General features: G+C 34.9%; 1 protein-coding gene across 6 annotated transcripts in view; it reads right to left on the bottom strand.

Annotated features, from left to right (window-relative positions):
- The window catches only part of Ankib1 (ankyrin repeat and IBR domain containing 1), a 129643-nt gene that overhangs the window by 13712 nt on the left and 102296 nt on the right, over positions 1-13635 (bottom strand). For all 6 annotated transcript variants that reach the window (XM_074064750.1, XM_074064748.1, XM_074064749.1 and 3 more), the window contains exons 11-14: positions 7003-7133; positions 1606-1740; positions 631-717; positions 470-536 (exon numbers count right to left, since the gene is read on the bottom strand). In XM_074064750.1, the coding sequence (XP_073920851.1) occupies positions 470-536; positions 631-717; positions 1606-1740; positions 7003-7133 (420 nt within the window). The remainder of the gene's footprint in view (positions 1-469; positions 537-630; positions 718-1605; positions 1741-7002; positions 7134-13635) is intronic.

Consider the following 13635-nt stretch of genomic DNA (forward strand, 5'->3'; position numbering starts at 1 on the left):
ACCTCAATTTCATTATTTGCCAGTGAAATGATTACTCCCCAAACTGCATTTGGCTTCTACTCCATTAGACATTATGCTAAATTTTCTAAAAGATTTCTGGATATTCAGTTACTTAACAATTGAATAGCATGTGTATCTTGTTCCCTTCAACTAGGTTAGAGTAACCACCAATCCACTTTTCTCAAGACTAGAACATCAGCAAAGCACAGAGTAAACAAAACTGTGATGTGTTTTTGTCTGCTACAGTGAAGGCTGCATTAAAAGGAGCTTTTAGGTGCCTGGTAGAAAACACAATCACAGCGGCCTCATCTGTTAGGCTGTACTCAGGGCTTAAAAGAACTCAAAGCAGTACCAAAAGGGGCTAATGGATCTAATGTATACCTATAGGGGCCTAACCTCCTACCAGTAAACTGACTTAGTTTGGAAGGATATTTTATATTAACTATCACATATACCACGTAGAACTTACTTTCTTTGAGAGCTCTACTCAATTGCTCCATCTTTTCTTTGGCTGTTTTAAGAAGGCGTTGTTCTAGCTAAAGGAACAGAAATAAATAATTTAAAGCATTCTCTTTATTTATTCATTCATAACAGTACAGTTTAGCTCATTTGAAATGATTTGGGACATACCTGGTAACTATGCTCATGGTTTTTGAATCTTGTATAATAGTGCATAAATCTGTCAAGTTCCTGAAATCGTTTATGTTTTTTCTCAGCCTAGGAAACAAAAGTCCATGGATGACTTTTTAAAAAACAACTATTAAAATTGGTTTTGGGGAGAATTATTTAATGTTTTTATTAGTAAAAGATAGCAATACATACAGATTTACTGATTATTCTGTTGAGCAAATATAAAATCCAATACATTTTAAAGGCTCCTAGAACAAAGTCTTACATTTGTATTCCCATGATAAACCACTAAACCTGTAACCCCACATCTTCAATGTTTTATTACATGGTTATTGCTATAGACTGATTTGAGTCCCCTCAAAATTTGTGTTGAAGCCCTAACCCCTAGTGTGTCTTGTTTGGAGACAAGACCTGTGAGGAGGTAACAGAAGTTAATAAGGTCATTAGGGTAGGATCTATTCTGGTAGGACTGGTACCATTATAAGAGGAAGAGGGGACCACAGCTCTCTTTCCCAGCCAACGTGAGGACATAGGTGAGAAGGTGGCTGTCTGTCTGTAAATCAAGGTGAGAACGCCTGCCAAGAACCAGTCACCTGGAATCTTGATCTTTAATGTCAGAACCTCCAGAAGTATGAGAAATAAATGTCAGTTGTTTAAGCTACCCAGACTATGGTAGCTGAACATACTAAGATACTTAACTGTATGTTGTAATAAAATATTGTATTGTTGAAATTATGTTAAAATTGTTTTTAAGTCTTTAGAGAGGCAGGCTGAAGCTGGACTTTTCATATCTTTAACCAAAATAAAAAATAGAAAACTTAAAAGAAAAAATCCTAAGTTTTAGAGCTATTTATTTAAATTAAAGGCCACTCTAAAGTGCATTCAATTTGATGCTTCATTAAGATGAAGACAGGAAAAGAAGAAATGGTATTAACAGGCTTATGCAATGGTGCTGGTTTAACAGGCTCTCTTTACCTCCACAGTCATTTCCTTGGACTGCTCCTCCACATGCTGAATAACTTCATAACGAGTACATCTGTAATAACCTCCAGTGGAAGAGCTATGCTTTTTCCATTCCTCTAGGCAAATCCAGCAAAAGTCATACTTGCACTTCAAAAGAAAACATATTATGTAAACATTTCTATGTTAATAGACAAATGATGTTCTGCTTTCTCATAAAACGATGTGTAATGATTAAACAATCCTGCTTGTGTGACCAGAAATGAATCTCAGAGATGTGTCCCCTTTATGTTTCCTTTGGATAGCTTATCTGTATTATGGAAAGATGCAGGGGTAGTTTAAAATTATTGATGGATAAATTAAATTGAAAATCAATATGTGAAGCAATCACAAGGAATCATTAAAAATATCAACAGGACACTTTCCAAATAATGAAAAAAGATACTGATAAATGTTTCATTTTTTAAGTGTGTAGTAATCTGACATTGGTCTATAAAGTTTCACCAGTCTATGTTGAAAACATCTGGTAAGTTTGACAAATTGAAACTGGAAATAAGTTCAAAAGGTACAACAACTGACATAAAATCTATTTCCCATTTTAAAGAAAATGTCACTTCCTTGTATACCATAAGTAGAAGACAATGCCAAAAATATGAGCATTCCAGTATGAAAATAAAATGAAATCTTCTGGTTTTAAGCTTATGGATTTTGAGTCAGTTAGAAAGATCTTCCATTCCAAATCTATTTGTCTTCTGTACTAAACTTATTTTTTAAAGGAACATTGAAATCTTTGAACTATTGGAAAAGTATCTGGGTATATAATATTACAGTAGCAATTTAATTTTATTTTTTCCCCACATAGCTGCTCATTTATCCCCAAACCACTTACTGAATATTGATGTTTCTTCACTGGGTAAGATATGACATTTATTATATATTAAATTCTTATGTAAGTGTGTACATTTTCTGGGCTTGCTTTCTATTCTGTTTCATGACCTGTTTATTCACATGCCAGCATTATATTGTTAATTAGTAAGGCTAATACGGCATATGGCTTATTATTTCACAAGGCTAGTTCTCCTGTACTTTTCTTTTTCAGTTTTCCTAGTTATTCTTACCTTGATTTTCCATATGAACTTTTTTTTGGCAGAAGTGGGATGTGAACCCCTCAACCCCCATAGGACATTTGAATTAAGATGCAGAAAAAAAAACTTGTTAATATTTTTGTTGTAATTTTCTATTTAAGACCTTGGGTGTATTCCCGTTTGTCTGTCATCTTTTCTGTCCTAAAGAGGACTTTAAAACTATTTCTATGTAAGTCTTGCACACTTTGGCTTATTTCTAAATGCATGACATATTTCTGAATGTACTCATCTGGATGCTGTTGGTGTGCATTATTATTTCTATGTACCAATTTTGTGCTCTGTTACTTAATAGAATTTCTATTGTTTGTAGCTTTTCAGTTGATTCTTGTGGATTTTCTAGGTATACAATCATGCATTTTCTAGGTAAAAATCATGTGATTTTTTTTCTTTTTTTTGAGACAGATCTCTCTATGTAGTCTAGCCTGGCCTCAAACTCATGATCCTCCTGCCTCAGCCTCCCAAGTACTGGGATTACAGGTGTGAAACACCCAGCCTGGATTAAAACAATTAATTTTATCACCTCATTTCTAAGTTTTTCACTTCTCACTTCTTTCTATTGTCTAATTATGGTGACTGGTATTACCAGTTCAATGCTAATAATATTGGTGATGAAGGGCATCCTCATTTTGTTCTCAGTTTAGGGAAATTACTTTTGGTGTCTCCATTAAATATGCTTATTTTTGGACGGATATATTTATTTTTATCATACTTAACAAGAATCCATTCTATCTCCCATTTTTTTTTTTTGAGTGTGTTAAAAAGAAAGCTTGTTGACTTTTTTAGGGGCAGGGAGAACAGAGGGCTTCACGCTTGCTAGGCAGGCACTCTACCACTTAAGGCAAGTCTCCATTCTAATTTTTTCTTTTCAAATGTCTTGTAGTATTTACAGAAAATATATATACTAGTAGATCTTCCTCTTTGGATCTACAATAAGATAAGTATCACAACAGCTTTCCTGATGTAGAACTATTCTTGTATTCCTGGAACAACCTGCCTGTCAATTACTCTCTATGTGTTCTGTTGGATTATATTTCCTAACATATGTGTGCGTTGCATACCTGTGTGTGGATGTATGTGTTCTAAAAGCTTATTGGGACTTTTGCATTGCTATTTACAAGTAAGATTACTGTAGAGTCTTAATTTTCATCATCTTGTCAAGTGGCATTACTGTTCTACTCACTTTATAAAAATAATTTGAAAGTTTTCTTAAAAAAATTCCTAGAAATAGTTTAAATAACATTAGAATTACTTGATCCTTCAAAGTTTGAAAAAATTCTAATGTGAAACTGTCAGGGCCCATGGAGAGGAATGGAGGCAGTCTACGGTGAGGAGATCTTTGAAAAACAATTTTATTTCCTCTATGTGAATGAGAATATTTGGATATTCTCTCTCTTCTAGGATCAGTTTTAATGACTTTTTCTTAGAAAATCAATACATTGAAATCCAAGTTGAAATACATCTGCAAGGGTAAGGTAAAGTTATTGTTTTAGTTTGTTTCTCTGGTTACTTCCTTTATTTCTAATACTGCATATGTGAACTCTTTCAACTCTATTTTTTTAATATTATGCTAGCTTAGAGATTTACCTATCTTATTTTACTTCAGAAAACTACTTTTTGGATTTATTGCTGCAATCTTTATCAGAATTTTAGTTCACTAATTTCTGCTTACAAAATCCTCTTGCTGGTTCTCCTTCATTTGTTTCTCTAAATTTTTGAAGTGCATTCTTAATTCATTATTTTGTATAGTTTTAAGTGCATAAGGCTGTACATATTTCTGAGCATTGCATTAGCTGCAACCCTCAGGTTCTGATAAATATTTTCATTATTTTTTTCTAGAAGTTCTTTAATTTCCATTTTTTAACTTGAGTTGTTTAAAAGTTTAAAAATCTCCATGTGAAAAGGACATTAGTAACTTTATTATTAATTTCCATTTTATTCCCTTAGAACCAGAGAATGTTGTTTACTACTATTTTTGATTTTCTGGAATGCTATAAAGGTTTTCTTTGACAGTCAATGGACAACTTTTTTGTGAGTGCTCCACAGGTACTTGAAAAGATAGCACTGTCCTCATTTCTAGGATATTGAGTTTGAATATATTTAACAATCACATATACCTTAGTAATATGGTATTTCTACCTTCTATTTCTTTACTAATTTCTTTGTCTGCCTGATACATCATGGACAGAGAACTGAATTAAAGTTTCTGTAATCATCTATCCCTTCACAACATGTGCTTACACAATAAGCTGTGAACTTATTTCATGGTTCTGATGAAAACTGTTTTCTTGCCCAGTATGAGCAAATCTTGTGCCTGATTTGATATAAATAGCCTTCAAAGCAACTTTACTAATTTCTCAAAATTAGAGACAAAACATTTATAAAACAGCCAAAGATTATCTTCTATGATGGGAAAGAATACAGAACTATGATAGTTTTTTTTTAAGTTGGAGCACATGTCTTATACAGACTCAGATGAAGAAAAATAAGTGAACATATTTAAGGATGAAAAACTTAAATAGTAACCAAAAATTATCTAGGGGGGAAATAAACAGAATAAAATCTTTTTAAAATAAATGAGTGACCTGGGTACATTGATTCATGCATGTAATCCTAGTTAGTAGGGAGGGTGAGATTGGGAAAATTGTGGTTCGAGGCCACCTTGGGCAAAAAATGTTTGGCAGACCTCATCTCAACCAATAAAAGATGGGTGTGAGGCCCATGCCTGTTATTCCAGCTATGCAACAAACATTAAAATATAAGGATCATGGCTCAGGCAGGCCCTGGCATAAATGTGAGACATGATGTGAAAAATACCTAAAGTAAAAAAGGGATGAAGGGCATGGATCAAATGGTATAGCACCTGCCTAGCAAGCAAGTACAAGGTCCTGAGTTCAAAACCCCAACATAGCCAAATAATAACAATAATAAACTTGTCATTCTTTTAAAATGCTTAACACATTTGATTCCAGACAGTTAAAAAAAAAAGTCTACTGACTCATAATCAACACAGAGGCATATTATGATTTAGTCTTTGTGTTAGAGCTTGGGCTCAATTGTATGTGACATGATGTTATAGTCGTATCTTTAAAAAATATTCTGAAAGTATTCAATTTTTCTACAGCAAGGTTATTACCTTCTAGATAAGTCTTCTATGTCATAATAAGAATACTACTTTTCAGTTTCTATTTTCATTGCAATTATTTTAGATAGCATATTAAATAAGATGACTACATTTACAGAGCATGTAGGCAAAAATTTGTTTTAAATGCCATAGAAGCTTAAGCAGAATATGTTCAAGTTGGTACCTCTATGTCATTATTATGGTTAATTTTCCTTCATTCAATACATATTTATTAAGTACTTACTACAGCTAGGTGCTAGGAAGGATATAAAGGTACTGCTGGATTCTACCTCAGCAGCTAACTGCTGATTTCTATAGTCAATCTATACTCTTTAATACACCTAGGGAGTCTATATTGGATTTTACAAGAAAAAAACTAAAGACATTGAAGATAAGATCATAATAAGATAAAGTATTTTTAATTTAATCCTTAGCTAAGCTAATAAGCACTTTTGAGAATTTGCTTAGAACACTGTACTAGGTTTTTTCTTCTGGCTCTTAGAGAATCATTACTGCTTCACTAAGCAAATTCATTCACATTAATTTTGTAACTATATGGAGTCATAAAATAATTAGTAACCACCAAATATATAATAACTTGCAAAAACCATAAATATGTTTATATATATAAAATGATCATTAAGCTTCAAGGTTAAAATTCAAGAGTAATTCTTATAATCACATATCTTATTGGAATTTTAGTCTTTCATATTCTAAATTAGAAAAAATTACATTGTCGATTAAATAATTTTAAATAATCATTTTTAACACAGCACTTTGAATAAAAGGAAAAAAATTGAATGACATTACAATTTTGTAGCAAAAATGTTTAGAAATACAGGTGTACATTAACAAAATATTGTTACTCTCACTCCAGAATATTTGTTTTAAACATATGGCAGTTTCTTTCTGTGCAATGAAGTCAGGTGGGCATATTCTATCTAGACTGCAGTCCTCTAAAAGTCATTATTTATATTAATTGGTTTTCAGCCAAGTGGATCTTTGTTGGCATTTTAGGTAAGTAATACTACTGGATTACTTACTTTATTGATGGTTTCATTAACAGAATAACATTTCTGCTTTGAACTGAGAAACTAAATTAAGATTCCAACTGTAAAGCATGCAAAATACTTTTTAATGTCTTACCTTAGCACACTGCATGTGATTGCAGCCTTCATTCTTCTGTATCGGAGACTTACAATTAGCACAAGGCTTGGAGTTAGTTAACAACCAGAGACAATTGGCAGCATCCTCATAAGCTTCACTAACTCCTACAACTTTGGGATAGTAAGCACAAACATAAAAGTAAATGATTTAGAACACAACTTCGGGACGGGGCAGGGTGGGCAGAAACAGACTTTTCTTTGCAGGTTGTTTCTCCTTTTTAAGTATTTATGCTCCTATTAAAGACTATTGCGAAGTTTTTGGACTACTTGATTTTGAATAATTATTAGAAAAGGTGTTGTATACCAAAAGTCCTATTTATAAAACATGGTTTAAAGGAGATTTCTCTGTGAATTTGTATCCAAATGAATTCAGAAAGTAAAAAATCCAAAGTTAAAAAGAAAAAAAAAAAAGCAATGTTACTTTGTTTAAAATAACTATTCAAGAAAATTATAGAAAGAATGATTTACTTTAGACAGTAATTTCTAAAACAGGGTACTTGCAAACACAATTACTGGAAACTTTTTTTACTATAGTGAAAAGAATGAGATACCAACTTTTTTTTTTTTTGGGCAGGGTCTCGTTAGTGTAGCCCTGCCTAAACTCAGACTCAGAATTCTGCCTTAGCCTCCAAATGCTGGGATTACAGGTGTGTACCACTATGTCTGGCTCAACATCTTTTTTAATTCATGATTACTTTGGGTAAACTTAAAATGAATCTAATGTGATATGCCTAAAACTAAAGTAAACTAACATTTTGTCCAATCTTTTTTTCTTTCTATCCTCTATCGTGAAAAATGACCAGATCATCTGTCCATAATCAATCTACGAGGAGTACTGGAACACCCTCCTTGTTCCCTTACTAATGGACATCCCATTGATTCTACTACTTTCTCCCGTTTGCTCCCCATTTCCACTTTTTATTATTTTAGCAATAGCCCTCCACACCTCTTGCCTAGACAACAAAAGCACAGAAAACCAATCTATTTCCCTAGCTCATTCCCTCACTCACTCTCAACCATGCTGCCTACACAGTGCTCTTTTCAAAATAAAAATCTGTTTAAAATCTTTCAATTGCTCCCCACTACATACAAGATAAAATTAAATTACTTTAGCAAAGAATACAAAGTCCTTCATGATCTGGCCCATTTACTTGGTAAGCTTCTCTTACCCTCTCAACAACTTTTCATTCTTTTCTTGGGTTGGGGTGGGGGCAGTACTGGGGTTTGAACTCAGGGCTTTACATTTGCTAGGCAGGCACTCTAATGCTTGAGCCACACCTCCAGTCCTTATTGTTCTGGTTATTTTGGGAATAGGATCTTGCTTTTTGATGAGGTCAGCCTGGACCATGCTATTTTCTGTTTGCTGCCGTAGCTGGAATGATAGGCACGCGCCACTATGCCCATCTTTTTGTCTTTTGAGATGGGATTTCACAAACTTTTTGCTTGGGCTGGCCTCAAACTGTGACCCTTCTAATCTCAGCCTCCCAAGTAGCTAGGATTATAGGCATCAGCCCCTGGTGCCTGGTACACTTAATCTTCTTAAATTCAATTTACCCTACTATAATTTGAAATCTGCAATCTTAAGGAATGCCGTGATTTTCAAAAGAATCTAAATTTTGTATTTTATAAACTCTTCTCTTCTAATGGAGGGGTGGGGTAGAGTTGGAGAGAGTTCTAGAGACACAAACATTTTTTTCCTTCAAGAACGGCAGTGATTAGGTAGCTTTTGTTTTCTTTTCTAGCACTGCCTTTTCTTTAGTGAAACATACATCAGAAAATCACTTTAGAACTATTGAAAGTGCTCCATTCCATTGAGGCTTTTTTTTTTTTTTTCGGTACTGGTGCTTGAACTCAGGGCCTACACCTTGAGCCACTCTACCAGTCCTTTTTTGTGAAGGGTTTTTTCGGGATAGGGTCTGTGTGGAGCTATTTGCCTGGGCTGGCTTTGAACCATGATCCTCCTGATCTCTGCCTCCTGAGTAGCTAGGATAACAGCATGAGCTACCAGCACCGAGCCCACGGAGGCTTTGACTACATAAAGACAGTTTCAAAAGGGTCATGGGCAAGGGTTTAGCCCCACTGTTCAAAGCAGGGGAGAAACCACACCTTTTGAATTTTTAAAGATTAAAAATTACCCAACCTCCAGATACAACCTACTGGAGAGGGAAAGAGGACAAAGGTTTGGGCTGACCAATGCCTGAGAAGTGGCTCTGTATATGAAGTACAGGGGCTGGGACCATGCACCACCCTTTGATGAAGCCTAGCAGTCGAGGAGTGGGGCTGTTTTACTGCAGGAACCCTGAGTAACTACCCATTTAAATTTCTACCAACATGTTAGACTACCAAGCACAATATTTCAATTCTATGTAGCAGAGACAAACAACAGCAACAATGCAGCGATCAGACTTCACTCCAGTTATAAACCTACTTGTAGAAGATAGTTCAATGAGGGTGCTAACATGGGGAATTCTCAGATAATTTGGTGGGGATAGGAATTTTGAATGGACTTTTGTATACTTATGGATAATATGGTCAAGCTGTGGAGGCAATGCTGTTCATAAAAAGGTATTATTATAATCACTGAGTGTTTTCCACATTTAAAATATCAAATTTTAATATAAAAGCAGTGGTTGTTCTCCTCTCTTCAGCACCGACATCATTTTTTATGACCCTTATTGTCCATTGTCATCATAAAGCACAAAGCCATTAAACAAAGCAGCTGTGTAGTATGCAACGTAACAAGTTTTCTCCCGGAGAGAATGTTATCTCCTAACTGCATTCTAGTGGATTGCATGAATTATGGTCAGGAAAAAACCAACTATTACTATAATAAAATATTATGTGGGGAAGATGTTTTCACTTCTAATTCTCTGAACAGGCATATTCCATATATCTGTTTCTTTGTACATACTGTTCATAAACATCTGCAATACCTCATCTCCCGTCAAACTATCTGCCAAGTCTTCTTCACCCCTACTGATTTGGAAACTCTTCTGTTCAGTTACATGTTTATTATATCTTGATCTTGTTTTTTAAAATAATCTAGAGTGTTTAAATCTCTTGGTAAGAGACAATGACTTCACTTAATAAAGTGATAGAATATAAGAATATATAGAATTTAAGACTTAGTAGTAGAATCAGAATTTGAAAAGTTGATTTTAAATGACTGAATTTTTAATAGACAATATGAATTCCATTCTATAACCATTTATTGAATATGAAATATGAAAAAAATTGTAAATTATTCACCATTTCACAGAAAATATAATCATTCCAACTTCTTGCTCTGACACAATATGGGCAATTTAGTGCTTAAAAAAACAATGTGAGGCTGGTAGTGTGGCTGAAATGGTAGAGGGGCTTTCCTAACAAGTCCAAAGCCCTGAGTTCAAACCCTAGTGCCACCAAAGACAAGCTACTCCTTCCCCCAAGAAAAACCCATTTATATCTTTATATGAAGTTAATTCTTTCAAGTGATTTTTAGTATATTTTCTAATACCTCTTCTCATTAGATTTTGTCACTCCTTTTAAGTTTTACCCTTTCAAAGACTTTGGAAAACTGAGTCTAAGGGCGAAAACTATCTTATGAATCTGTAAGCTTGATTAAAAATGTTATGAGAGCCAGACATGGTGGCACATGCCTATAATCCTAGCTACTCAGAAGGATGAGGCAGGAAGATCATGAATTGGAGGTCAACCTGGGCAACATAGCAAGTCCCTGTCTCTAACAGACAGCAACAAAAAAATGCTTATGCCATTTTTTGCATAAAAATGCAGATAAAAATGCTTATGACACAAAGTAATAAAAACATAAAATAGCACTGTCATACTTTTTTTAGAATATCATTTTATGTATATTTAATGATCACGTTTTACTTTAGAACTATAATTGTCTGCTGTAAGCCTCACCCTAAATTTCACAAATTTAGGTGGTGATTAACAGTAGCCTATTGGTCATCCTCTTTCACATGTGGAGGACACACATCAGTATGTAAGAAAACCCCTAGGTTTTTCTTGACACTTGGAACTTTCTTTGCAGTCTTGGTGTTGGCTCATTCTCAGGTGATCTCTTATCACATATCCTATTTCCTAACATTCATCTACCTTTCTGAATCAAATTCTATTTAGGCTCTTCAAGGGTGAGTTTTTAATCTGCAGTGTCCTTCTCTAGACTCCAGAAGTAACCATGTTCATAACATGTATACCATTTTCTAGTCTTCTATTTCTTTCTTCTTCTTATCAGGATCATTATCATATGCAAGAATATTCTTTCACAATCCCACCAATAGTCTTTTCCAATAGCCAGGTCTCTCTTCCTCTCCTTCCCTATAAAAAACTTATCTGTTGGTATGAAATGACTGATAATCTTAAAATGGTAAGAGACAACTACAAATAATTGCCAATCTTAAAATAGTTGCTTTATGAATCAACATAGTAAAAATATCTATACTCCCAAAAGTAATCTACATGTTTAATGCAATTTCCATCAAAATTCCAATGACATTCATTAAAGACATTGAAAAATCTACCGTTAAATTTATATGGAAACACAAGAGGCCACGAATAGCCAAGGCAATACTCAGTCAAAAGAACAATGCAGGAGGTATCACGATACCTGACTTCAAACTATATTACAAAGCAATAACAATAAAAACAGCATGGTACCGGCATAAAAACAGACATGAAGACCAGTGGAACAGAATAGAGGACCCAGATATGAAGCCACACAACTATAACCAACTTGTCTTTGACAAAGGAGCTAAAAATATACGATGGACAAATAGCAGCCTCTTCGACAAAAACTGCTGGGAAAACTGGTTAGCAGTCTGCAAAAAACTGAAACTAGATCCAGGCATATCACCCTATACCAATATTAACTCAAAATGGATCAAGGTTCTTAATATCAGACCACAAACTCTAAAGTTGATACAGGAAAGAGTAGGAAATACTCTGGAGTTAGTAGGTATAGGTAAGAACTTTCTCAACGAAACCCCAGCAGCATAGCAACGAAGAGATAGCATAGATAAATGGGACCTCATAAAACTAAAAAGCTTCTGCTCAACAAAAGAAATGGTCTCTAAACTGAAGAGAACACCCACAGAGTGGGAGAAAATATTTGCCAACTATACATCAGACAAAGGACTGATAACCAGAATATATAGGGAACTTAAAAAACTAAATTCTCCCAAAACTAATGAACCAATAAAGAAATGGGCAAGTGAACTAAACAGAACTTTCTCAAAAGAAGAAATTCAAATGGCCAAAAAACACATGAAAAAATGCTTAGCATCTCTAGCAATAAAGGAAATGCAAATGAAAACCACACTAAGATTCCATCTCACCCCTGTTAGAATAGCCATCATTAGCAACACCACCAACAACAGGTGTTGGCGAGGATGCGGGGGAAAAAGGAACCCTCTTACACTGTTGGTGGGAATGTAAACTAGTACAACCACTCTGGAAAAAAATTTGGAGGCTACTTAAAAAGCTAAACATTGGTCTACCATATGATCCAGCAATACCACTCTTGGGGATATATCCAAAAGACTGTGACACAGGTTACTCCAGAGGCATCTGCACACCCATGTTTATTGCGGCACTATTCACAATAGCCAAGTTATGGAAACAGCCAAGATGCCCCACCACTGAAGAATGGATTAAAAAAATGTGGTATCTATACACAATGGAATTCTATGCAGCCATGAAGAAGAACGAAATGTTATCATTCGCTGGTAAATGGATGGAATTGGAGAACATCATTCTGAGTGAGGTTAGCCTGGCCCAAAAGACCAAAAATTGTACGTTCTCCCTCATATGTGGACATTAGATCAAGGGTAAACACAACAAGGGGATTGGACTATGAGCACATGATAAAAGCGAGAGCACACAAGGGAGGTGTGAGGATAGGTAAGACACCTAAAAAATTAGCTAGCATTTGTTGCCCTTAACGCAGAGAAACTAAAAGCAGATACCTTAAAAGCAACTGAGGCCAATAGGAAAAGGGACCAGGAACTACAGAAAAGATTAGATTAAAAAGAATTAACCTAGAAGGTAACACACACGCACAGGAAATTAATGTGAGTCAACTCCCTGTGTAGCTATCCTTATCTCAACCAGCAAAAACACTTGTTCCTTCCTATTATTGCTTATATTCTGTCTTCAACAAAATTAGAGATAAGGGCAAAATAGTTTCTGCTGGGTATTGAGGGGGTGGGGGGAGAGGGAGGGGGTAAAGTGGGTGGTAAGGGAGAGGGTGGGGGCATGGGGGAGAAATGACCCAAGCCTTGTATGCACATATGAATAATAAAACAACAAAAAAAAGTTGCCTTATGACTCAAATCAGATACTTTAGGTCATTTTTTTTACTCAAAAATAAAATAGGACCCTAGACTACTTTCTTGTGGTGCTTTTAACTTTCTAGGCAACTAGTAAGCACACTAGAGTTCCAGCTTAATAAAATTATATCTTCTTTGTCTTTCTGTAAAGCACATCTCTCCCATATGCATTGTCCATCTTGTTTAAGCTCTCAGAGCCTCTCACCTGGACATTCTGAAGTAGGTCTCAGGTATGGTATTCTTACCTAGCATTTCAGTAGACCCTGATACATCTCCCA

Source organism: Castor canadensis, chromosome 2 (genome assembly GCF_047511655.1).
Source record: "Castor canadensis chromosome 2, mCasCan1.hap1v2, whole genome shotgun sequence".
Taxonomy (NCBI): domain Eukaryota; kingdom Metazoa; phylum Chordata; class Mammalia; order Rodentia; family Castoridae; genus Castor; species Castor canadensis.